Source organism: Panthera uncia, chromosome F2 (genome assembly GCF_023721935.1).
Source record: "Panthera uncia isolate 11264 chromosome F2, Puncia_PCG_1.0, whole genome shotgun sequence".
NCBI classification, from domain to species: Eukaryota; Metazoa; Chordata; class Mammalia; order Carnivora; family Felidae; genus Panthera; species Panthera uncia.
In genome coordinates this window covers 16,972,214-16,999,700 of record NC_064812.1, presented here as the reverse complement: position 1 = coordinate 16,999,700, position 27,487 = coordinate 16,972,214, and the positions used below count along the sequence as shown (strand labels likewise).

The following is a 27,487-nucleotide window of genomic DNA, read 5'->3' as shown; positions in this document are numbered from 1 at the left end:
CCAGCGCACACCCACGCATACACTCACGCACGTGCACGCACACACAAGGGTGCCTACACGTGCACACACAGCAGGACATTTTGCCGCGCCTCCTCTCTCCGTATCAGCCACAGGCCCCACGAGGCAGCCATCCTGAGTTAACTTAATTATTCAGCCAACATGCATAGGAAGCTTACTACGGGCCAGGTATGGTTCTAGGCTCTGAGGAAACCACAGTGAAAAGTTTCTGCCTCTATGGAATCTATGTTCTAGAATAGCACTGTCCAGTAGAAGGTCCCTCAGCGATAGAAAAGTTCTGCGCTGCTTCATACAAAAGCCACCAGCCACGTGTGGCTACTGAGCACTTGAAATGCGGCCAGTGTAACTTGAGGATCTGATTTTTTTTTTCATTTTCTTTTATTTTAATTAAGAAAGAGCCGCATTTAAATTCGAAGAGCCACATTTGCCTAGTGGCTGGCATATTGAAAGTCCTAGAGGAAGAAAAAAGTAGGTAAATGCTCTCTCCTCCCTCCTTCAATCACAAAATGTCTAAGTAAATTTTAAATATCGAAAAGTGCTATGAAGAAAGCAAAGCCAAGCAGAGTAAGGAAACAGAGTAATGAGGGAGGCACTGATTTACTTGGGGTGGTGGTCAGGAAAGGTCTCTCTGTGGGAGGATGCCTTTTATTTTTGTTTTAATGTTTATTTCTGAGTGAGAGAGTGAGAGTGAGGGGAGAGGGGCGGGGTGGGGGGGGAGAGAGAATCCCAAGCAGGCCCTACACTGTCAGCACAGAGCCCAATGCAGAGCTTGAACTCACGAACTGTGAGATCACGGCCCGAGCTGAAACCAGGAGTCGGCCACTTAACCAACTGAGCCACCCAGATGCCCTGAGGATGACTTTTAAATGGGGACGTGAGCACTGAGGAGCTCGGGGGTGGGAGGTTAGGGCAGAGGTCCTGAGATGGAAGGGATACCCCTGCCCCAGCAGCCGGAATGTGACGCGCAAGGGGGAGCAGGAAGTATGTGCCAGAACGTGCCGGGGTTGCAGGCTGTTATAAGGGCTTGGAGAAAGGGCTTTGTGCAGAAAGGTGACATGAACTGATTCTTATCTTAAAATATGCCGCTGCTCCAGAGACCCTTGAGAGGCTTCCAGGTGGGAGAGGATGGTAGCTTAGACAAGGCAGGGGCGGGGGGATGTGGAAGTGGTGCGAAGGGTCAGATACTAGATTTATTCTGAAGACAGAGTCAACAGCATTGCTGACGGATTAGTTGGGGTGAGCCCAGGAGAGTTTGGGCCGGAATGACCAATGGTGGAGCCACTGACAGAGATGAGAAGCTCTGGAGGGGGTAACGTTATGGCTGAGGGGGAAACCAAGAGTCTCAGCAGCAGGGACATGGAGGCTGAAGATGTCAGTTTGGGTGTGGTCAGCAAAAAGACAGGGTCCCCTCTGCTCTGCTGTGCCCGTGTCCTCTCCTCACCAGTGCCCGGAGGGACACTCACCCACTGCTGATGACGTTGTCCAGCGTGGGAATGCCAGGGCTCCTCGTTAGAATAACTGGGTTCTGGATTCACAGGGGGAAATGCCCCTCCCCAAGTCCTGCTCAGCTTTGTCACCTGAGCCCCTAAGCAGATGTGTGTGGGCACCGTCCCGCAGGGTTGCTCATAAAAACAAGCCTCCACTTCCACCCTTGAGCACTCTCTTCAGTGGAACTCCACCCCAAGGCAACGGGAGGGACAGGAGGTAACAGCCATCTTTTCCCTTTCCCTTCTCCCCAGGTGTCAGCTCTACTCCTTTCAAAACACATCTCCCTTCTCCTTTAAGCACAAAATGAAAGATGCCCTCTACACCAGCCCGTGCACTTACACACTGGACGCTGCCACTTCCCCGACTTTGCTACTCCTAATAAGCAAATTGTTCCTGTACTCCCAAATTAATATTTGTTTAATGCAATTCCAATCAAAATTCTAACAGGATTTTATTTTGCAGATGATTCTGATTTATGGGAATTGATTTATATGAAGAAATGACCAAACTAACCCAGAAATGTTTTGCCAAAGAAGAGTAACAAGGAGGAGCTCATTCTACCGGACATTAAAACATACTCTAATCTACAAAAAAAAAAAAAAAAAAAATTAAGTCATGTATGTCAATAGCTAGATAAGAGGCACAGAATAAATGACCCAGAAACGCCCTAGTATATGTAAAAATGTAATGTATGACAGAGATGATTTCACAAATTAGTGAGAACACAATACATGCTATGAGATAATTGGTAACTCTCAAAAAAAATGGTTAGAATTGTATCTTACAGCTTAACCCGAGATCAGTTGAATTCCAAATGCGTTAAATGTAACAAATAAAGCTAAAACACTCTGAGACAACATAGAATGATATGTCTCAGCTATCAAGGCAGGGAATCACTTTTTTTTTTAATGTACAAGTGATTTTTATTTATTATCTGTTGAAGTATAATTGACATATAAGATCCTGTTAGTTTCAGGTGTGCATCAGAGTGATTCCGTGTTTTTATACATCATGAAATGATCCCCACAATCAGATAGTTACCATCTGTCACCATACAAAGTTAATACAATATTATTGAGTATATTCCCTATGCTGTACATTACATCCCAGGCCCTTTTTTATTTATTTATTTTTTTTTACAACTGGAAGTTTGTACCTCTTAATGACCCTTCGCCTACTTCATCTGCCCCTCAAACCCTCCCCTCTCTGGCAACCAGCAGTTTGTTTCTTGTAACTGGGAACCACTTTCTATATATAAAATCACAGCGAAAGGAGCCACAAAAGAAAAAGGTTGGTAAATTTGCTGCCTAAAACGTAAAACTTTTGCATGTAAAAACACGAAAAATGCCATATACGAACGAACACGAATGAACATAAAAGGTAAATGCTCAACTAGAATCATTTTGCAACGAATACAATAAAGTACTGATACTCTTAATATAGAGGCTTGTAAATCAATAGTAAAACCACTGAGCATCACAAGAGAAAAATAGCATGAATAAACAATTCAAAAGGAAAGAACACACAGGGCAAGTAAATCTATGAAAGCAGTTCAACCTGATTAGCAATGAAGGAAAGCACAAAAGTATATTAAGATCGTCTAACCCTGGGGCACCTGGATGGCTTAGTCAGTTAAGCATCTGACTTCGGCTCAGGTCATGATCTCACGGTTCATGGGTTCGGGCCTCCCACCGGGCTCTGTGCTGACAGCTCAGAGCCTGGAGCCTGCTTCGGATTCTGTCTCCATCTCTCCCTGCCCCTCCCCGGCTTACAGTCCTTCTCTCAATCAGTCTCAAAAATAAATAAACGTTAAAAAATTTATTTAAAAAAAGATGGTTTAACCCTATCTAATCAGCAAGGCGTTTTCATGGTAATATTCCATGTAGGTCGAGTGGTAAGTTGGGCATTCCCGTTCATTGCCAGGGGAAGGGCCAGCTGATGGAAAAGTTGGCCAAATGAGTGAAGAGAACTTAAAATGCACATATCCTTTAACCCAGTGCTTCTGTGTCTAAGCATTCATCCTAAGGACTTACCGGAAATAAGGACTCACGGTGTTGCCTGCAATTTTGTGGAGAAGAGCCAAAAATTGAAGAAAAAAAAAATGTCCAACAAAAGCTGAATGACTAAATGTATCACATGTGTATATCCCCCCAAGGTGGTATCATGCAGCCATTTTTAAGTCATTATTTTGCTCATTATTTATAGAAAGGGAACATTTCAAGTGAAATAAAGGAACTACAGTATTCAGGGTGATTTTTTTCTCCTTTATACTTGAAAGCATTTTCTGGATTTTCTATACTGGTGACTTTACTTCTGTGATAAGAAACAAGAGTTGATATCCATTTTCTAACACCCATATAAACACCATTTGGTGGCCCCAGGTAAGCATCTTGCTTCTGATGTACCATCAATTAAGGCAGCTTGAGAGCCCAGCGACATCTCGACATCTCATCTCCGCCACCCCACCCACCACTTCAGAGCTTAGAGCCTTCACTGCATTTCTGTATCTGTTTGCCTCTAAACATGAACGAATGACCTGCACCCTCCTTTGCTTGCGTTGGGCCGGTTCCCACTGCCCTTCCCAAAGAAAGGAAGAAAAGAATGTGATCTTTTATTTTCATGTGCACCCTCTCTCACTGTCTGTGCGTACCTAGGTGTCTGCTTTATTGTGGGTGCCAGTTGGGGTGGGTTAGAAAGAAATGCTAGTTTCTTCTGCCTTGTGGAAAAACACTGACCCTATCTTTGTTCTTGTCCCACAGATATGATGCTGCCTCTTGTGTTTAGCCATTGGAGCAGTTACAGTTTTTTGTGCTGAGATCATTCTGAACACTCAAACACTAGACTTCAGCATTCAAGGGAAGCCAAAGCCATTGGAGGGGGAATAAAGCCCAAAGCCTTTTATCTGATTTGCTCCAAAAATTTCACTGCCCCTTCCCTACCCGCCCCCCTCCCCAAATTTAAGCTGTTGCACACAGACAGACGGCATGGCGAGCAAGCGAAAATCCACAACCCCGTGCATGGTTCGGACATCACAAGTAGTAGAACAAGATGTGCCCGAGGAAGGAGACAGGGCCAAAGAGAAAGGAAACAGCACAACACAGCCTGAAACAACCAAGGACAGTTGGACAGTAGAACCCGAGAACTCTTCCAAAGAAAATGAAGTGATAGAGGTGAAATCTACAGGGGAAAACCAATCCAAAAAACTCCAAGGTGGTTATGAATGCAAATACTGCCCCTACTCCACGCAAAACCTGAACGAGTTCACGGAGCACGTTGACACGCAGCACCCCAACGTGATTCTCAACCCCTTATACGTGTGTGCCGAATGTAACTTCACAACCAAAAAGTACGACTCCCTGTCCGACCACAACTCCAAGTTCCATCCCGGGGAGACCAACTTCAAGCTGAAGTTAATCAAGCGCAATAATCAAACTGTCTTAGAGCAGTCCATCGAAGCCACCAACCACGTCGTGTCCATCACCACCAGCGGCCCCGGAAGCGGCGACGGTGATCCCGGAATCTCAGTGAGTAAAACCCCCATCATGAAGCCAGGGAAACCAAAAGCCGATGCCAAGAAGGTGCCCAAGAAGCCGGAGGAGGCCACGCCCGAGAACCACGTGGAAGGGACTGCCCGCCTGGTGACAGACGCGGCTGAGATCCTCTCGAGACTCGGAGGCGTGGAGCTCCTCCAGGACACATTAGGGCACGTCACGCCTTCTGTCCAGCTCCCACCAAATATCAACCTTGTCCCGAAGGTCCCCGTCCCGCTGAATACTACCAAATACAACTCTGCCCTGGACACGAATGCCACCATGATCAACTCCTTCAACAAGTTCCCTTACCCAACCCAGGCTGAGTTGTCCTGGCTGACGGCTGCTTCCAAACACCCAGAAGAGCACATCAGAATCTGGTTTGCCACACAGCGCTTAAAGCATGGCATCAGCTGGTCCCCGGAGGAGGTGGAGGAGGCCCGGAAAAAGATGTTTAATGGCACCATCCAGTCAGTACCCCCCACGATCACCGTGCTGCCGGCCCAGCTGGCGCCCACAAAGATGTCACAGCCCATCCTCCAGACAGCTCTGCCGTGCCAGATTCTCGGCCAGACCAGCCTGGTGCTGACTCAGGTGACCAGCGGATCAACAACGGTCTCCTGCTCCCCCATCACGCTTGCCGTGGCCGGAGTGACCAACCATGGCCAAAAAAGGCCTTTAGTGACTCCCCAGGCCGCCCCCGAGCCCAAGCGTCCACACATCGCTCAGGTGCCAGAGCCCCCGCCCAAGGTGGCCAACCCTGTGCTGACGCCAGCCAGTGACCGCAAGAAGACAAAGGAGCAGATTGCGCATCTCAAGGCAAGCTTTCTCCAGAGCCAGTTTCCTGACGATGCTGAGGTCTATCGGCTCATCGAGGTGACCGGCCTTGCCAGGAGTGAGATCAAGAAGTGGTTCAGCGATCACCGGTATCGGTGTCAAAGAGGCATCGTCCACATCACCAGCGAATCCCTTGCCAAAGACCAGTTGGCCATCGCAGCCTCCCGACACGGCCGCGCGTACCACGCGTACCCGGACTTTGCCCCACAGAAATTCAAAGAAAAAACACAGGGTCAGATTAAAACCCTGGAGGACAGCTTTTTGAAAAGCTCTTTCCCGACCCAAGCAGAACTGGACAGACTAAGGGTGGAAACCAAGCTGAGCAGGAGAGAGATCGAATCCTGGTTCTCAGAGAGACGGAAGCTTCGGGACAGCATGGAACAAGCGGTCTTGGATTCCATGGGGACTGGCAAAAAAGGCCAAGATGTGGTGGCCCCCAATGGTGCTCTGTCTCGACTTGACCAGCTCTCCGGTGCCCAGTTAGCCAGTTCTCTGCCCAGCCCTTCACCAGCAATTACGAAAAATCAAGAACAGGTACATCTCCTGCGGAGCACGTTTGCAAGAACCCAGTGGCCTACTCCCCAGGAGTATGACCAGTTAGCAGCCAAGACGGGCCTGGTCCGAACTGAAATTGTGCGCTGGTTCAAAGAGAACAGGTGCTTGCTAAAAACCGGAACCTTAAAGTGGATGGAGCAGTACCAGCACCAGCAGATAGCGGGAGATCACGGTTACGACGCCCCACCAAGGAAAGCAGTGAAAGCCGTCATCACTGAGAGCCCAAAGAATGGAAGTGACGTGGGTCAGCAACATTACAAGGACCCCAAAAAGCTCTGTGAAGAGGACTTGGAGAAGCTGGTACCCAGGGTGAAAGTGAGCAACGAGCAAGCCAAGGATGGTGTGCTGGCCAAGCCTTCTGAAGCCACCTCGGACAGGTCGGAGGGCAGCAGCCGGGACGGCCAGGGCAGCGACGAGAATGAGGAGTCGGGCGTTGTGGATTGGGTGGAGGTCACGGTCGGAGAGGAGGACGCCGTCTCAGACAGGTCGGATAGCTGGAGTCAGACGGCAGCCGAAGGCACCGCAGAACAGGCCGGCTCGGACTCCGACAGCATCCCTGCCGAGGCTGGCCAGGCCTAACAGGTAACCCCCTCCCTGCTCCCCGCAGGAAAGTAGGCGAGGATGCTGGCTTGCTTTCTCCGTATTGCCAGAGTCCATATAGGTTGTAGGGTACGGAGATGTTGACACAGATGATGAGTTCTTTTTAAAAGTTCTTGTTTGAAAAAGGAAGGAAACCAGGGATGCTGGCAGGCCAGGTCAGAGGACCTGGAAGGGGTCCCGCAGGACCAGTCAGAACGGTCCTTGGCTTCATGCAGGATGGAAAGCAGGTGTGAGCCAGCAGGAGGTGAGAGCAGAGTTTACTGAAGGGAGAGAGAGAGAGATTGAGAGCAGATACGGACGGAGCGTCTGGGAGACTTAAAAAGGAAAGGAGCAGGAGTCTCATCTTTGCTTGGGGTCTGAGGTTTTATTGACCATTGCGGTCTGGAGCACATGTCCTCTCAGGCATCCAGGAACTCAGGGTCCAGGTGTCCATCATAAGTCACTCGTTCCCTGGAGTCAGGGAATTTTGACGACGAGATGTCTAGAGTCAGTGGTCTGCAATAGGCAGGCGTGTGCCACATGATGGCCTCGCCTGGTCCTTCCTGAGATGTTATCTACTGTGCTAGAAGGCCCCAGAGAAATCATGAACTCCTGGTCCCTTGTAAGGAAGACATACGTTAAGACATGTGCGGGGCGGGGGGTGCAAGTCCTAGCGAGAGAGAATAGAAGCAGGAAAGGGAGCAAAAAGCAGATTCTTATGGAGCCCTTCGGTTTCCTGGTCTCACTAGCGGCTGGTGGATTTTGTGTCCTCGTTTGCAAGGCCCTGCCCGTGAGTGACAGCGCTGTGGCATATCTTGGACGCACCCTCTGGGGCCTCTCCGTTCCTCAGTCTACAAGCAGTTATAGGGACACAGCCTCTGCCTGCTTTCTGTTTGCTGCTGTAAGAAACGGACCTGAAAAGGATGTGTCTTTTCCTTTTTCTTTCTGTGTTGTTTTGTTTTGTTTTCATTTTCTTTCCTTTCTTGGATTTTTAAGGGTAGTTAGCCAAGTTTACTGGCCAGAGATTTGGGGTTGTTTCTTTCAACCTGACAGGTTTTGCTCTTTGCCTAGTCATGGCTGAAGGAAGACGAGTTTCTCACTATATAACACAGCTCATAATTGTGCTGAGTGGGTCCCCAGAACCCCTTCAAATCTGGAAGAGACTGGTGTAAATTAGGCCTGTGGAGCCACAAAAGCCTGGGAAGGGAGGTTGCCATGGTTACTAATGGCCGTGTCATCCACATGATGGGACATGCACCCAGGCCCTGGTGTTTGTGCTTTCACAAGAGGTCTGTGCAAATCAAGGCCTCAAAACACAGCAGCTTGCTTGGTGGTAGGTTTAGAATAGAGGGGGCAGCAGGGAGAGGGGTGCAGGAGGCAGAGAGCCGACCTTGGCCAAAGCTGACACATTCCACGGGCAGCTCGGAACCAGGAGGGAGAGGTGTGATTTACGCTCTGCCCAGATTGGCTTCTCCAGAGGTCACTTAAAAGGCAACAGAAGCCCCCCCCCCCCCACATCATGTCATCTTTAAAAATAATGAAACAAAGGTAAGAACCTCCAGAATGATTGATAAGGTCCCGAAGGGAGCCCTGGAAATTACCATGCTTCTTTATTAACGACTTCGGGCAACTTTGGCTGGTCATGCCCCTCATCAATTCATTTATTTCATAGTAAGAAATAGCAGTAAAGAAATAAATGAAAAAATAAAGTCTTCTTAGAAACCGTATTTTAGCTGGTTCCATCAGTTAGTGAAAGAGCAGTTGAAGGAACAGCCAATCAAAGATGCCATCAAGGCTTCTTCCCGCCGCCCCCCCCCCACCGACTTTTCAAGAGGGAATCGTAATGGGGTACAGGTGAGGAGGCAGTCCAGAGGGGAGGGGCTAGTGGCAGGAGGGGGCTAAAGTCCAATAGTACCAACTGCCCCCCACCATCTGGCTACCTTGGTTCCTCCCTCTGGCTATTCTCGTACCTTCCTTTGAGACCTAGCTTGCCCTGTCTTCTATCATTGACCTTTTCCAGTGCATGACATAAATTTACACGATTGCTTTTTCCTCCTGCCACGGAGTAGACAATAGGGTTCAGTTCAATCCAGCAAATACATTCTGCACACCTACCATGTGCCAGTCTCTGTGCTAAGTGACAGAGATAACGGGATGAAGAAAGCAGATAAGAGTCCTTTCACGTGGTGCTCAGTCAGGCCAAGGACAGAGGAAATTGCTCTTTCCTTTACTAGCCGGGGTGATCCATGGTGTGATAGGGACACGCCCAGCTGTGCACTGGAGCACACAGGAGGGGCATCCAGAGGTCAGGGCAGGCTTCCCGGAGGAAGGGATATCTGTCTCAGAGACTAGCTGAAGGGAAGGAACTGGCCGGTGCACTGACAAGGAAGAGTGGCTCATGTGGAAAGGGACGGACAAGGAAAGTTCCAGAGATGAGAAAAGGAATGGTACAGTTGAGGAACCAAGAGAGTTTGGGCACAGCCAGAAAGCCGAGTTTGGGGTTCAGGAGTCGATGAGAAAAGGCAACTCAAAGAAATGACTGTGGTTTTCCACAGCAAGCAAAAGCTATTCTGAACCAGCTGTGTTGGCCAAGTTTGAGTAGAATTGTGAGTGTCCCGTGTCCCAGAGTGAGCTGGGATGGCACTTCCAGGTCCCCATGGCTGAGTGGGGTTTGTCTAGGGGTAGCAGCTCCCCAGGGGCCCTGAGGCCACCTGTCCCCATCCCTTCTCCCCCAAGCTGTACCACCACCGACAGGGGAACATGCCCAGCTCTTCTGCCTACCATTGAGCCTGTTCCCCATGAGAGGCCCAAGAGAAACATAAAGGGGGAAGCAATGCTAGAACGATAAGGAGCAGCTTTGGAGGGAAGGGAGGAAGGATGGAAGGGTGGGTGCAGGGCCTCCTGAGCACCAGAGGCTGAGCTAAGTGCTCTGGCCCCAGATGGTCTTCCTTGGTGCTCCTAGTGACGCCAAGAGGTAAGCTACTGTATATTTTCATAGGCCCAGAAACTGAGGCTCAGAAACCAAGGAGCGTACCCTCCTTCTCCCAACCAGCACCTTGGCTCCCCTCCACAGCCCCGCCTCCTACTGCTGTCTCTGCCTCTCTGTTTCTGACAGAAACTCCCTGTCTCTGGATGACCCCCAGGGTGGGGTTGGGAGGTGGGTGTTTAGATTTGACAGTTGATATTAGATAATTCAGAGATGAAGGAACTGGCTGTTTTCTACCTCCCACCCACACACACACACACACACACAAACCCAGAAATACCGTGGAACCCCCTTTTATGTTTATTTATGGCGAATGCCCTCAAGTGTGAGCTGAAAAATGTTCCCAAACAAGATGCTATGGTCTACTTCACACCGGGTAGCACCCAGTGTCCCTACTGGCTTCCTGATGTTTCCGAGGTGCTACTGCATTGAGAAAAGGGCTGCGGGTCTGGCCCGGTGGTGGCATCCCGGACAGAGGCACCCGCTTAAGGGGACCTTTCAACTTAGAGGGAAGAAATCCCTCCAAATTACTTCACAGCTTTTATGAACCGAACACATGGGTCTCTTGAAATTCATAAATATTCAGTGATGCCTTTATTTAAACACATATTTATTTAGGAAACTGCAGTTGGGTTCAGTTGTTACACATACGATAATCCTGAAAATAATGCACAGTTGCAGCTTCGTAAAAGGTGTTATGGGATGTACGTATGAGAAAGAGAAAGAGAGAGAGAATGAACTTGGGTGAGCAGCTGAGAGCAAACTCCAGGGTGGGGTTTCCTCCTCTGCTGTGGTTCAGCATCCCCTCTGCCGAAGCTTCACAAGCTCACGACAGCGTTGACTCGGGCCAGTTTCACTCAGCCTTGAGGGCAGACAGAAAGGGACTCCTTACCTTTGAATTGTGTTGTGATGATTCATCCTCCGGGGCCAAACAGTTATGGAGCTATCCATTGAGAGACCTGTCGTGGTAAGAGGCTGAACAGTAAATTCCTCCTTCCCTAAAAATGAGTCAGAATACTTGAGCCAAACATTGCCAGACATATGCCTCAATGTTTGGCCAGATGGAATATCCCAGTACTCCTACTACTAAGAATTTCTATATACCGGTATATGCCATGTACTTGGCATTCTTCTTAGCACATCCATTAAATCATTTAAACCTCACTTCATCCCCGTGACATAGGTATGGCCTTCTTCCTGTTGTGCAAAGGGCAAAACCGAGACTCGGAGAGACACGTGGGTTCCTCAGCTAGCAGCTGGTGGCACCCGGAGGCCACCTCTCATCTGTGAGGCACCAGTGCCTGACCCAACCACGGTTGGTACCACTGCCACGGGTCAGGGCAGACCGGCAGGACTTGACTCTTTCTTAATACTATAGTCAAACACGAATACACAGTGACTCGTGCACTAACTTGGCTACCTCCCAATTCCTGACAGTTTCCAACTCGTGATTAGGGATGGCTTTGGACAAGAGATACATTTCGTGAAAAATATTTTCCAGGGTTCAGCTTGCTTAAAAAATTCAAGGCTACCAACTGGTGCATCCTGGCTACACTTTAGGATCCAGGATATGCGTGCCCCACAGTCTGTTCAGATTAGCTGTCTAAATACAGATATTTGAATGAGTGGATGGATGGATGGATGCATGCATGGATGAAACTGTAATTATCTGTTTCTCTGTCTCTCCCCACCAGACCCTTGAATGTAGGGACCATATCCTATTAATCTCTGAGTCCCTAGTGCCTAATTTGGAGGGGGTGCTTAATAGCAATGTATTGAACCAACCTGAGAATTAACAAACATAGTTGACTTTCAGTTGTCTGGAATCTGGTATTTCAGTCCTTTGCCCCTCGTCCTCCTCCTCCTCCCCCTCCCCTACCACCCCCTCCCCACTCCCTCTTCCTTTCACTTCCCGTCCTCCTTCCCTTTTCCCTCCTCCTCATTTTCCATCACTCATTAGCCTTATTAGCTGACAGCTGACAGAGGAGAGAAGTTGGGGACAGTTTGCTTTCCATGCATGTGAGCAGCTCCAGGAAAAGGTCTGCTGGAGAATCTCACTGGTTATTTACTGGGTGATGCTTCTCAGGGACTGCCCATTAGCCTCGCAGCCCTGGCACCTAATGGAGAGTTAACTGTTACCACTTCCATTTACCTAATTCTGGAGCTTCTCACGCTAGGAATTCTCACTGTGTTTTGGGCAGCTTGTAGCAATTTAGGAATCATGAAGTCTAAGTTCCCTCATTTGTCAGAGGAAGGATGTGGGCCCCAAGGAGAGGAAGTAACTGGTCCAGAGACATCCATAATAAGTGATTCGACCCATTTATGTATCAGGTTATTTGTGGGATGCCTCTGGCGTGCCACACTCCTGGTGTGTTCAAACTCTGAACATCTGTGGTACCCAGCATGTTCCTGCCCTCATGGAGCCCACAGTCTAGTGAGGGATGAAATTTTAACCAAACAAAAAGGAGAGATTGCCATGCTAACGGGTTTTTTGAAGGAAAGGTACACAGTCTGTGGGAATATACGATAGGGGAATTTGACTTGATTTGAGTGGTTGGGGGAGGCTTCTCTGAAGAGATAATAAATGAGTTAAAATCCAAAAAGTCAAGTATGAGTTGGCTGAGCAAAGAGGGGGAAGTAGCCTTCCATGCTGAAGATACAGCATACTCAAATGCCCGGAGGCCAGGGGGAACTTCACATCGGGGGACCTAAAAGGTGGCCATTGTGGCTGTGATTTGCCCAGTTCACACTTCACAGAAGTTCATGGGTTAAAAACCAGAGTGGTATGTGACCTACAAATAATCCAAATTTCCCTTGAAACTCCTCTACCTCACCAGTAAAGAAGACTGTATATGATTCAGTGTGTATGATCCTGTAGAGAAAGTTTAGATGCTCTGAGATACTCAAGGAAGGAGTAAAAGGAAGTCATGTTGCAGATATCTGGGCATTCAGACCTTCCTGCCATAGTGGTAAATGGAGGATGGATGCTGGAAAATTCTAGAGCATCCACATGGCCATATGTTTTACTTTATTCTCTATTATTAGTAGGTCTCTATAACTTTAATACTTAACGATATTAGTCAACTAAGGCTGCCAGAACACTACAGATTGAGTGGCTTAAACAACATTTATGTCCTTGCAGTTCTGGAGACTGAAAGTTCAAGATCAAGTTTCCAAGCAGAGTTGGTTACTGGTGTGGCCTCTTTTCTTGACTTGCACGCAGCCACTTCTCTCTGTGTCCTGTCCTTTCCTAGTCTTTCCTCTGTGCCTGTGCCCTCCTAATGTCTCTTCCTCTCCTTCTTATAAGGACACTAGAGCCCCACCTCATGACCCTCATTTAGCCATAATTACCTCTTTAAAGGCCCATCTCCAAATACATTCAGATTGGGGTTAAGGCTTCAACATATGAATGGTGGGGTAGGGGACATAGTTCAGCCCATGGCACTAATAAAATTGTCTGTTGTTGTTAGGATTAAATGAAATAATACAAGTGAAATCCCCTAAACAGGGGCCCAGCATTAGCATCAGCAATTGCTTAGTTGCTGGCTCTGAATTGACAGTCTTTTTTTTTTTTTAGTATATTATGATTATTTTTAATGTTTACTTATTTTGAAAGATGGTGGGGAGAGGCAGAGAGCAAGGAAGAGACAGAGAGAATCCCAAGCAGGCTGCACACTGTCACCACAGAGCCCGATGTGGGGCTTGATCCCATGAACCATGAGATCATGACCTGAGCTGAAATCAAGAGTTGGGTGCTCAACCAACTGAGCCACCCAGGTGCCCTGACGCTTTTTTTTTTCTTTTTTTTTTTTTTTATGGAGAAGAACTTGGCTGAATGCCTTCCAACTTGGCTTTTTCAGTTGGGGCCCCACTTGTACAAGCTCATGCTGTTGTGTATTAATTGCATCTCAGAGGGGTGGGGGTGAGGATGGGGGGCAATGACAAGGGGTAACATTTGCTGAGCCCTTACTGGGCCAGGCACTTTGCATGTGTTGATGACTCTCTGAAGTCAACACTATTCTTTTTCATTTTATGGCTGAGGAGAACGAAGCACAGAAAGGTAGCTCATCCAAGATCCTTCAGCTAGAAAGTGGGGGAGCTGGCATTCAAACCCGAATCCACATGCATAAACACGTCAGGGGTGTGCCTAGTGAGTTTCAAATATGATTCTGTTTGCCCAAATTCTTTGGACTCCTCTAGATAATATCCTCTGACGGAAAAAGGGCAGGAAGAGCCAGTAGCCCCTTTGATTCCTTCTCCCATCGAGCCTCCTTGCAAGCAGCCTGGGGGAGACTTGCCTGGCTTGTAAGTCTCAGCAATTTCCCCAAGCCCAGAGGCTCCCCAGACTGCTGCGGTGAAAGAGCTTTGGCCAGATATGCCAGAGTTGACCAAGGCCTGGCATGGGAACGATTTGAGATGGGATGGAGTCTTCCTGGTCCACTGGGAAATTGCTTAATCCCTCTCCCTGCCACCATGTTTTCCTTTTCCCAATTCTAATTAAAATCAGAGCATGCCCCCTATCAAGAAAAGAAAGTTTGGCTCAAATATTATTAAGATAATAAATCACTATCACGGTGCTTGTTTTTCTGTCTCACGGAGTACAGTATTACTCTCTCCTGAGTCTGCGGGGCTTAGGGAAATCCCTACAGGGCAAATTAAAGAGACACAGAAACAGGTATCACATGGGAAAAGAATTCTAATTTTTTCATGTTTCCCCAATGGGTAAAGTAGTAAGCAGATTTTGCTAAAGAATTAGACAGTACTTTTTAGCCTTCCAAGTTGTCCCCAAGATAGAAAGGGACTGCTATGAAGGCAGAGGGTTCTCTGTCCTGGGCGGTGTTCAGGAAGAGGCTAGACATCCACTTGGTAGAATAGTGGCCATAAGCACAGGGCCCGATGATCTTGCTGTTTCCTCCCAAAGGGGAGATTCGGTGCTCTAGGATCAAATAATCCATCGGGTCACTGGTTCTCTGCCCTGGGGAATGTCTCCGTCCTAGTGGTAAGATTGCGGATAGAGGCCCAGGGGATTAGCAAGAGGCCACACAGTCAAAATCACTGTGCTACTCTAAAATAAAAACCCGAGATGGGAGTTAGTCACCAACGTTGTGTAACCAGCCACCCCTCTAAGAGCAGCGTGCTTGTCCCATTTCTCTTTCACTAATGAACGCCGGGGCATACTGTGTGGGCCAGACCCAGAGTGGGGCGGGGGGCCAGGGGTCAGCAGTGAACACCGCGGGCCCCATGCGTGTCCTCAGAGGACGTACAATTAACCAGGCAGTTTGAAGACTGTGTGATACAGTTGTGCTGGAGATCCCTGGTGCAGGGGCGTTTGACAAGGAGACCTGAGGGGGCTCGGGGGCAAAGCCTTCCAGGGAAGCAGCCTGTGGCTAGGACGCCCTGCCCAAGGGGAAGTGACTGGGCCACCGGCTGTGTCCCTCATGGGGAAGGGAAACCGCCCCGCCTTCTGTTCCCAGCGGCTTCCCACCCTCCCTTTTGAGAGCATTGCCAGCCCCCGCAGTCCTGCCCGCTGCCACGCACCCTGAGAGAGGTCAGAGGAGAGCTGAGGTCCCAGGGTGCTCCCAGGGCCCAGAGCCACCCACGGACATCTGGGGTCTCTGCAGAAGCAACTTGGTGTCCTTTTCTCCGGGTCACCCTTTTGCCCTCTGCAGTCCGTTTGGGAAGGGGGTGGGGGGGGGGGTGGTAAGGGCTTTGTTCAGTATTTCTTTTCTTCGTGAATACACCTGTTTGGAGGCTTATGTGTGTTGGCGTCCACAAGAAATGACACAAGGGAGTCATAACACATCGCCCGATGAAGAACCACCTTCATATTGAGGCATATCTAAAAATGTGAGTTTTTGCCATTCGCTTGAAGAGACAGGGTTCAGTTTCATTTTTGAGAGGGAGAGAGAGTAAATACATGTATACACACACACCCCTAAGGCCCCAGTTTTACACCTGGCCTTCCTCAAAGGAAAATGAAGCAGTGTTTTGGGAGCACCTGCATACCTGGCACTCCCCACCTGTAACCCCCGCCCCCAGCGGCCCAGCAGGTATGGGGGGGATGGAAGTGAGTCTCAGGGTGGTTAAGGAAGTAACACGGACACACAGCTAGGAAGTGGCAGGCCCTGGATCCCAGCTACTCTGACCCCACGGCTCTTTCCACTCTGACCCACCACAGCCAATACCCACAGTCGTGTGCTGACCTGATGCTCTGCAGCCTGGCTGGGAGAAGGATGGAGAGTAGCGGTCTACCCCCGCTTGGGCCTTGTTTCCCGGGCCCAACCGCTCAGGTGGGCCTGAGAACCTTGAGAACCGCTCAGGTGGACACCCCACCACAGGCACCCCCTTTGCAAGGGTGGTGAAAGACCCTGCTTGCTGGGGGAAAGCCAGTTCCTTGGGGAGCACAGGAGGAGCCTGGCTCTGGTCCCTGTGCCCACCCGGGGGTGCCTGTGGCTCTCCGTGGGATCAGCAGTAGGCACGTGGACCTCTCTGGGTGCCCAGAACCGCCAGCCCCTGCCTTTGAAGCAGACGTGCTCTCCCTGTCCCCAGGTGTCTCCATGCAGGGGGAGACTGTGTGAGTAGGACAGGGAGCCTGGAGCCCCATCAGGTGTGGGAGGAGCCACTGAAGTTGGACTGACCTTGGAGGAACGCAGGCTCCACCACTCGCTACATGCCTGACATCATTTAATCTCAGCCCCTGTTTCTTCACGCCACGGTAGGCTTAACGGTCTGGTCACTATAAGGAGTGGACGGGATGCGTTAGCATTAGCACCTACCATTGGGCCTGGCTCGTAGTAAGTGTGAGAGAAATATCAGTTCCTGTCACTGTTGTCGCAACCAAGGTCGTTACTGTGACTGTGCCTCTGAGAAGTCTCGTGATTTGGGGGATTCGCCTTTCTTCCCGGAGCTTCCCTCCTTTTCCTTGTGAACTGAGTGATGTGACAGCACCACCTGTAAGGACCCCTGTGGTTCTTACAGTTCAGTGACTTTTGCGGATCACTTTCAGGCGGTACCAGATCCCAAGGACGCCCCCGGAATCTGGTTTCATCCACAGACGTTTCTCTCACAAGTTGGCTTCTTAATTCCAGCATTCATTCTACTAGTCAGAGCACCTAGGAAATGTGGGGGCAGCTGACCTCCTGACATTAAGAAAGAATGTATAGATGTATAGACATCTATACATTAAGCTGATCTCCTGACATTAAGAAAGACTGTATAGATGACCTGCTGATACCTCTGGCTGAGAAGTCAAGTCTGCTTGCTCTTGGGGTCCCCTGTGCTAAAGGCACTTCTTAGGGTCCTCTCCACTAGAAGCAGCCATTCCAAGAAGGAGGCACAGAAAAAGCCAGTGTCTTCAGGAATCCACAGATCTGATAAACTTCTAGCCTGTCATGGAATACTAGCTGTAGTCCTGGGCCCTCCCCTCGGATTCCTTTCCCAGGAGCTCCAGATCCTGGGAGCCCACAAGGGTAATCATGGCGGTCTGTCTTTGCTTCCTCGGGCTGCCTTAAAGTACCACAAAGCGGTGGCTTAAACAACAGAAATGTATTCTGTCACAGTTCTGGAGACTCGAAGTCTGGTGTTGGCAGAGTTGGTTCTTTCTGGGGGCCGTGAGGGAAATCTGTTCCACGCCTCGCTCCTAGCTTCTGCTAGGTTGCTGGCAGTCCTTGGTGTCCCTTGGCGTCCCTTGGCGTCCCTTGGCTCATAGATGCATCACCATGGTCTCTGGCTTCGTCTTCATGTGGTGTACTCTCTGTGCGAATCTGTTTCAGTGTCCGGATTTCCAGTTTATAACGTCACCAGTTCTGTTGGATGAGGGGACACCCTAATGACCTCATTTTAACATGACTATCTCTGTAAAGGAATTTCCAAATAGGGTTTCATTGTGAGATACTGAGGATTAGGACAGCAGTATATCTTTTGAAGAGACACAGTTCAACTCACAAGAGGGTCCTTGTGCTGTTTTAGTAACGTCAAAGAACATAAGAATTAAGCATTTCTCCATTCGGACTCTTAATACTGTTGGTGTGTTATAAGCAGACACTCTGGAGATTGCCTGGGTTTGAATCCTGACGGGGCCACTTCCCAGCTGTACAATCTTGGACAAAGTGTTTAGCCTCTCTGTGCTCAGTTTCCTCACCTGTAAAATGGGAACAATGGTCACACACCTCTGAAGGTTGATATCAAATTAAAAATACACTTAAGGGGCACCTGGGTGGCTCAGTCGGTTAAGCATCCGACTTTGGCTCAGGTCATGATCTCGTGATCTGTGAGTTGGAGCCCCACGTCAGGCTCTGTGCTGACAGCTCAGAGCCTGGAGCCTGCTTCGGGTTCTCCGTCTCCCTCCCTCTCTGCCTCTCTCTCTCTCTCTCTCTCTCTCTCTCTCTCTCTCTCTGTCTCAAAAATAAATAAACATTAAAAAAATTTTTTAAATACACTTAAAATGTTTCATCTTGTTATCACTGTTCTCTACCTTACCATGCTTGGAAAAGGCTGCAGCCAACAAAACAACAGAAGTCTGTAATACTATGTAGTATTGTCAGACTCTGGAACTTTAGGAGCCCCTGTGACTGGCTCCCCCTCCAGGAATGAGAAAAAGGCCTTGTAATGATGAAAAGAATCACAGGCCACCACCTCCACTTGCCCAGAAAGTCATCCTATTTTCAAAGGTCTCTTTCTGGAGACGCTTCCTGTGATGTCAGACTGTACTCGGGAAAATGCGCTCTTTCTAAAAAAAAAAAAAACTGGGGCGCCTGGGTGGCTCAGTCGGTTAAGCATCCGACTTCGGCTCAGGTCATGATCTCACGGTCCGTGGGTTCAAGCCCCGCGTCGGGCTCTGTGCCGACAGCTCAGAGCCTGGAGCCTGCTTCAGATTCTGTGTCTCCCTCTCTCTCTGACCCTCCCACGTTCATGCTCTGTCTCTCTGTGTCTCAAAAATAAATAAAACATTTAAAAAAATTAAAAAAAAAAAAAACTGGCCCCAAACTGGGGCACTTATCTCTCGTCTAAGCCCTAGGATGGCTTTGGAAGGGGTCGTCCCCAAGACAGCCAGGAAGAGTGACCCAGCCGCCTTCCACCCAGAGACTGATCATCTCCTGACATCTCTTCTCTCCGGTTTTGCGTTGTCTTTCTAGGGAAGTCCGTCAGAACTGCATTGCTGATAAAGGGGACGCTCTGTCTTTGAGGAAGGAAGAGGACCTCCCTCCCCGGCCGTGGGCCACCCTGGCCAGAGGCTCCAAGTGGAACCACTTAGCCGGCGTGTGGCTGCTGGGTGCCGGAACCCCAGCCTTCACACACACCCCGCCCGGAGGACCGGCGGGAATTGTTCATAGTGCCAAAGTCCTACTACTGCGTTTTCAATGGGTCCTTGTAAATAGTTTGCTCCTCTGCCCTGGCCCCCACTTCTTGCTATACTGGAACCAATTTGTACGATGTGGGAATTTTGTTACCTTTTTAATCAAGGGCAACGTCCTTTTCCAGCACTACCATTGTAAGGTTTTTTCCAGGAGGGAGGGCTGATCACATGTGCTTTTCTCTTTTTCCTTTTTTTTTTTTTAATCTTTATTTTCTTAATTTTGGGGAGGGGGGGAATGTTAGCATTAGTGCCATTATATCTACTGGATTTTAGGTAGGGAGAGTTCGTTTTATTAAAAGTAGTTTGAAATTTGGGAGATTTCTCCGTGGGAAGGGCTAGGATTTGGGCTTCTGTCTGAACTTTGAGAGGGTTTTACAGATGGCACATCTTCCAGATCAAGCCCATTTTTGGTTCTCCCTCCGCCACCAGCCACCTCTGGGGTCCCTGTTTAGCCACGCACAGGGCTTTCCGAACTGCCAACAGGTGGATCTGGTTTTCTCCGCCGCCTGGCCTCTTGGGCTGACCTTGGGCGGAGCCAGCACCAGAGAACTAGGGAGCAGGTGGCTCCCTCTTTCAGCGTCTTGTTAGATACCAGCAGAAAGGGCTTCCACATTTCTAGCATTATCGTTACTTTTGTGAAACTCCAACAAAAAGAGGTCTTCCTATCTAGATGGTACAAAGATGAACAACTTTGGTTTTGATTTCTGTTCCTAACTGCCTTTTCTCAGTGTGGTATTTGACAAGATTTCAGCCTGAAGCCTCACCATGATCTGATTTTTTTTGTTTGTGTTTGTTTTTGGGCCAATTTTAGATTCCTGAGTGCACTTTTGTTTTTTGTTGTTTTTTTTTTTTCCAATTAGTCCTAACTTTTAAAGAGGAAAAACCAAGAGACATATCTGGTGTAAATGTTGCAATATGAATTGTGTTTGCAACCCCCTCCCCCCCCCCCCCCCCCCCCTTTGGGTATACTGCCCAAATAAAATGCTAGGGAGTTTGGAAAAAAAAAAACATTTTTTCTAACTTGTTGCTCATTTGTTGTAACTCAATAAAGCAGAGACTAAACATTTTTATAACCTTTTCCTCTGCTCCTTGTTCTTCATTGCTGCCTGGCTTCGAGGGCATGAGGTTTCCAACTTAGCCACCTCTCGTTTCAAAGCAGTATGACAGATTCATTTGACATTTCTCATTTTCTGTCTTGGTGAGGTCCGACAGCACAAACGGGACTTTAAAAAGAGGGCGTACATGTTGATGTGGGAATCTGTCACATCTCTTGGACACAGAGAAGTAAGTGATAGGTCCTCCCTTCTCCAGGGTCTTCACAGATAGATTCATAAAATACTGCGGAGAACAGCATGAGTGGGAAGGAAATCTGCAGGCCATGTGCAGGACCACTGCTCGCCCTCCAGTGACCCGAGGTAAGTCACTCCCCTCCCTGGGCTGCTGCTGACAGGTGACTGGGACACTGCCATTTCTCAGAGAAGGCTGGCTTTTGTGTCTCTGCCCAGGTAAGGTTTAAAGAGTCCCTCACTGTTCAGGGGTGAGGCTCATCTGCCCGGGGATTTTCAAGCTTGGGCAGGCACCAGAACCACCTGGAGGGGCTAAAGTTTCTGATTCGGTAGGCCTGGAGCAAGATCGGAGAATCTGTGTTGCTAACAAGTTTCCAAGGTAAGGCTGATGCTGCTGGTCTGGGAAACCCACTTTGGGAATCTCTCGTCTAGATATTTGATTTTCCAGGGATGTATGGACTTTGGGCCAGTTTATCTAAACTAAGCATGTGTATAAAGCATGTGGAAGTATATTCTTCAGACAGCCCTCCCACTTCCCCAAACATAGGAAACATTGAAAAATCGGAGATTCTGAGTAAGTTGGCCTTCTCTGGAAGATGTCCTCTATCTTGAATATTGTAGAGTTCTGGCCTTTGGCTACAAAACCATGCAGTCCTGCAGCAGCCCTGGTCTGGGGCTCCGGCCGCCTGGGAGATACCTGCCCACTAATCTCTGCACCCCCTTTTCAATCTCCATCCCCTGGTCCCCTACCCAGTCAGGAGGCAGAGATGCCTTCTGCTTAGCGGAACCTGCTCAGTCCCCACCAGCCACCCCAAAGCTCATGCTCCAGATACTACCCTCCCACCGGGACCACTGCAAAAGCACCTGTTCTCTGTTGCAGTGTCGCCCACCCTCCAAGGCTCCCTACCTACAAGACAGGATGAGACGGAAGCACACAAGCCACCTACAGGTGCAAAACATAAGGAGCCAAGGCCGTGCAAGTGCCAACCCCGAACGTGCGGGACCCCACGAGTGGCTGCCTCCTTAAGTTCTGTGTCCTGGGTGCCACACTTGCCTCGCCCTAGCCCTGCCCTGTCTGCCACACTTGCCTCCAACCCTGCTTCATTTTCCTCCATCTTATTTTCACAGCGTGTCATCATCTATCTGCTTACTGTCTTTCATATCCCACTGCGTTACAAGCTAGCTTCAGGAAGACAAGAATTGTGTCTGGCTTGTTCCCTCTCCCACATCCTCTGGCCCTAGCACGGTGGCAGGATGTAATAGGTGCTCCCTAAATATTTGTGGGATGGATGGATGGTGGGTGGATGGACAGACGGACGGATGGACAGATGCATGGATTTAGAGTGCCAGCTCGGCAGTCAGACAAACCCAAGTTTGAATCCCAGCTCTATGGCCCACGAGATAGGCGATCTTGTGGGGTTTATGTGACTCCTCACAACCCTGCTTCCTCATCTGAGGCATGGACGTGCAGATCTTTGCCACGGGGCCAGTGTGAGGATTACCTACGCTCAAGTACGCAAAGTGCCCAGTGCTCTACAAATGTTCTTTCCTCTTGTGCTGCTCTGACCGAGGAGTGACAGCGGGCCAGGCAGTGTGATGGCTGTGCCTTTCCGTGCCCGGATGGGATGTCCATGTGAGGAAGGCACACAGGAAGAAGCTGGATGAAGTTCTAGGAGATAATATTGCAGACACCTGTGCTTCTGGCTTTGGAGACTTTGCCATGTGTAGCTAATACTCTCCTTCCTTCCCTTGACCCCCAAACTCTCCCTACACCCCTCTTCCAAAAAATCCCCAAAATCCAACATACAATTTTCTTATTAGAAAAAAAAAAAAAACGTGAAAAGTGGCCGTAGCTCACTCATTCTCGGTCCCCACCTGCACTGCCTTTCCTGTGCGTTCCCAGCACTGGGCCTTCCACAGACCGCATCTCCCCATGCCGTCCTGTGCTTCCAGCCCATTAACGAATGTCGGACCAAATCCGGCTTCCAGCTTCTCCCTTGGCAGGCATCTGCCTTCCGCTCCTGCTATTTACTGCCCTTGCAGTCGCTTGTCACTCTCGAGCAACGTAAATACATTCTTCAAGCAAGGCAGCATGAGATCAGCCATCAAATGCCTGAAGAAACCAAAGGGAAAACCAAAGCCAGAACATTTGTCTTTTTATTTTAATTTCTGCACCGAAGACAAAGCCTGGATAATTGGTTGCAATGAAAATACACAGGGAAGATGGTTGTGCTCTTTTAACCATCCAGCAAAATACATGTCAAGCCATCTTTGCCCGCCTGGGGACAATTAAAGGTGGCAGAAGCTAGGAGAGGTTCTCGGGGGGAAGAGATGGACAGGATTCTCACTGAGGTGGACGAGAGCCGTGGAGTGGGCTGAACAGCTGTAGCTTCTGTCGGCCCCATACCTCTCTGCACTGCTGCCCCTTCCTCTGGGGTTCACTCCTCTGACTCCAGGGGTGGGGGCTGCCCATCACGGTGACCAGCCCCTCCCACAGGACGAGCCAGGGCACCCCAGCCCCGTGGCAGTGCGCTGCAGGAGCGCTCTGCACTGGGGGAAGAGCTCCCTTTTCCCATCTAGATGACAGTGTGTTATTAGCCTGGAGGCGCCAGCAGCCGGAGCCCCTGCCAGAGACAGGAAGCCAGTAGTTAGAAGCCAAAAAAATCAAGAAAAGGAGAAGAGCAGTGAAAGAAAGAGATGGCGGTGGTGACAATGACAATGCAACATCATCTGAGTCCCTGGACCCTGCCATTCCCAAGGCCAGCATCCTGTCTTTCCAGTTTCATCAAAACCAACATATTTCTTTTTGACTTAAGCCAAAAACCCGTTACTAGAAACTCCGTTCTGATGGGTTGATGATATGACGAGATAAAAATCAACGGAAAGACACTGAATGGACATCGCCACCCGTGGCTGGTGTTTCCCTATTGGATGGCTGGCCTCTGAGTCCTTGCTACTCAAGTGTGTTTCCTGGATCAGCAAGCGGCCCCGGCCTCAGCCTCACCGAGGTACTTGTGAGAAGTGCAGAATCTCTGGCTGGCACCCAGACCTGTTGACACCGAATCTGCAATTCGATACTGACCTTAAGGTGATCCACGCATTCATTCAAGTCAAGAACATCCCCCCCCCCCCGGCTCGACTCTGAAGGCACTGAAAGTCTCCTTCCCCACCTCCTGCAGCACACTGGCTGGGGGTTGGTGGGTGAAATCGAATGCTACATCACACCACAGAAACTGTTTTCAGAATGTAGACTCCAGGGCCTTGAGGAGCGAGGAGGCGAGGTCGGGAACAGGATGGAGGGCACGTGGTGCCCCAGGTGTGGGCACGCTTGTCCTTCTAGGCCACCTGGTGCACTGCCGCTTCTAACCAACAGCTCTCGGAAATGACAGCTCTCGCTGGCCTGCCACAATACAGGCTGGAGAGAACCAGGAGGATGTCAGTTCCCTCCTACTGATTCCTGAAAGCTCCTGGCTGGAGTGCCTCGCAGCTGGATGTACTTACAAACCACAGCAGCGACACCATCTTTGTCCCTGAGGGGTTGATCAATAAAAATCAATTTTAAAAAAAAGGACTTTGGTGCATCCCAGGACACGTAGCGAGTCGGGCATCCTGCAGAGTGCAGGAGGTGCACTCCTTGACTTTGAGGAGGGGGGAAACAAAGGTGTCCATCAATAACTCTATCACCTTCACCCAGAACAAGCCTCCAAAGTGTTACACACTTCCTCAGTCTGGATCCTTGGAGAAAAGAGAACACTGAGACTGGGTAATTTAGGGAGAGTTTATGAAAAGTTTATTGTTTACAAAGGTGTGGGCAGAGTTTGGGGAAAACAACAAGGGAGGATGTAGGGAGTTTGGCCTGAACGGGTAAGGAATAGGGCAGTTACTGGCACCCACAGAGGGCAGATGTACAGAGGAGGCTACCTGAAAGGAGATGTGACCTTCAGCAAATAAACCACGGTGACCCAGCAGGCACAGAGTCGGGGGAATAAATACCCTGACATCATTCTCCTTCTGTCCTCTGCCCTCCTGCCACTGCCTTCCAATGACCAAACCCAATCAGACGTCAGAAGGCAAGGGGATCTGTCGATCCAGCCCATCAGAGACTGGCTCCCAACACACAGAGCAGGTGAGGTAAGGGTAGAGGGAGGAAACAGATGATCCCACACACAGATCAGTCTATTGGCTGGACCAAAGATGGCAAATATGCACCAAGCATGCCTTATGCCCTACTCCACACCTGTGACAGACATTAATAATCGATAATCGATGTGCCTTTCCCTGCTAGGCTTGGACAAACTTTCAAAATATTTAACACAGAACTCTACCTCGAATCTATTAATCTTGGAACGTGGTTGCCTAGCTAATATCCATCCCCTCATTCCTCCTTGCTCACAGAACCAAGATATTGCCCAGGCACTAACATACCCCAGCTCCCCAGGTGAGAAACTCAGTTTCCCCTGCAGCTAGGAATGGCAAATGACACAAAGGCAGCAGGCCACTGCATAGTTAGTGCCACTCTCCTTTCTTCCTTCTGACCTTGTATGCACTGGTGATCTTTAGACTGTGTCTCTGAGAGCCTCATTGAGCCCCCGAACCTGTGCCTCAGATGAAAGTTTCAAACTATTTTTTTAATCGAATTATAATTGACATACAATATCCTATTAGTGTCAGGTGTACAAGATGATGATTTGATATTTTTTACATTGGAAAATGATCACCCTGCCAGGTCTGGTTACCATCCATCACCATACAAAGGTATTACAATGTTATCGACTATATTCCCTATGCTGTACATTACATTCCTATGACTTGCGTATTTTATAACTGTACATTTATCCTTCTTTAATCTCCTCCACCTATTTCACCTGTGTCCCCACCCCCTCCCCTCTGGCAATCACCAGTTCTATCAGCGAGTCTGTTTCTGCTTTCCGTTGTCCATTTGTTTTTTATAGACCAAATCTAAATGAAATCATATGGAATTTGTCTTTCTCTGACTTACTTCACTTAGCAGAATACTCTCTAACTCCCATCCATGTTGCCACAAATGGCAAGATTTCGTTTTTTTCTGGCCAAGTAATATTCCATTATATGTATACTGTATTATACATTATATATCATATAATGTATTTTTATATATTATAGATATATAATATATTTATACATTATTGTGACAGTTATATTTAATATTTATATATTAATATATAATATTTACATATAATGTAATTATACATTATATAAATGTGTAAATAAAATTATAATGTATAATATATATACACGCCACATCTTCTTTATCCATTCATCTATCCATGGACACTTAGGTTGCTTCCATATCATGGCTATCATAAATAATGTTGCAGTACATTATGCAGTACATAGGGGTACATATATCTTTGCAAATTATGTTTTTATTTTCTTTGGATAAATACCCAAAAGTGGAACGGCTGGATTGTGGGGTAGTTCTATTTTTAATTTTCTGATAAAACTCCATACTGTATTCCATAGTAGCTGCCCCAATTTACATTCCCACCAACAGTGGATGAAGATTCCCTTTCTAAACTTCTTGATATGAAAAGTAAATCTCTGTTTGACCCACCACCCATTGGATTTGTCTGATACTTGCCATCAAATGCACTCATAACTGACACAAACCCTGTGTGCCATACATTCTAGAGAGATGTGAATCCCTTCACTCACACATGTACTTATTTATCCCTGTGCTAACTGCCAGGTGAGAGACAAGTGAGGCATAGTCTGTCTCCTCTTCAAGGAACCTTGATCTACATTTTGAAAGATTAGTAGGAGTTTGCCAAGTGGATAAATGAGAAGAAGGCACACGAAGCAGAAATGAGTGTATGCAACGTCGGAATGTTAAGTACTAAGAATCCATCTAGCAGTCTATGATGTGTAAAAAAAGAAGAAACCATCCCTTTCGAACAACCAATTCTGAAAAACAACCAATTCAATTCAAACCCGGTCGTGAAAAAACAGAAGTGATTATCTACTTGGAAAGAACCTGAAAAACAGCCAAAGATTATGCTATTTCCTTGTATGATGGGAAATCAAAAAGTGGCTTGGGATTTCCCAAAACAAATAAAATTTTATATAAAACAGATGTAAAGTGAAAACAAAATGTATTTGAAGTCTTTTACCTCAGACTCGCTTCCCACAGCTGAATTTGGGTCACAAAACTTGGAATCAGGTCGGTACTTCCAAATGTATCCCCCAATTCCTTGTGCGTGCCCTTTCTGTGGCCACACTGGTCCTCCTGCTGATTACTGAACACTCCCTGGGTCCGTACAGTTTCCCAGCTTAGAACCCCCTCCCCAGTTCTTGCCTAACCCCCTGTTCTTCCAGGCCGAGGTGAAGATCCACCAGACCCAACAAAGGTAAATCTTGGGTGACAGGAAGCTGGGTTTAAGGAAGACACATAACCCCAGGCTCTCAGAGAGCCCTGCTGTTCTGAACTCCAGGAGTTCACCATCAACAAGATCTATTCTAACCACACATGGGTTTGTTGTTCACCTTCCTCTTTGTGTGACACTCCTGTAGTCAGGAAGTGGGCTGAACATCGTTTGCTTTTCCCTCCCAGCATCCCTTCCCCTCCCTTTCAGCCACACTCACATCCCTCCCCACTGGGGACCCCTGGGCCCTACCCCTTCCCCACACCTGCTCTCTCCCGGGGGCCAACTACAGGCCATCAGTCTATGGGCACCAGCACACAGCAGCACCCCCTAGCCATGGGGAGTCATGTGACTCAGGCCTAGCCAATCGCAGCACTCCTCTCTGACCTCCGCGGGGGGGGGGGGGGGGGCTGCCAAGGGGTACTCACGTGACTCGAGCTGGCCCAATCAAT

General features: G+C 48.7%; 1 protein-coding gene across 1 annotated transcript in view; it reads left to right on the top strand.

Annotated features, from left to right (window-relative positions):
• The window catches only part of ZHX2 (zinc fingers and homeoboxes 2), a 162,171-nt gene extending 141,860 nt beyond the window's left edge, over positions 1-20,311 (top strand). The window contains exons 3-4 of the mRNA XM_049632944.1: positions 4,266-7,010; positions 19,128-20,311. Coding sequence (XP_049488901.1) covers positions 4,491-7,007 — 2,517 coding nt within the window. The 5' untranslated portion in view covers positions 4,266-4,490 and the 3' untranslated portion in view covers positions 7,008-7,010; positions 19,128-20,311. The remainder of the gene's footprint in view (positions 1-4,265; positions 7,011-19,127) is intronic.
• The last annotated feature ends 7,176 nt before the right edge of the window (positions 20,312-27,487 follow it).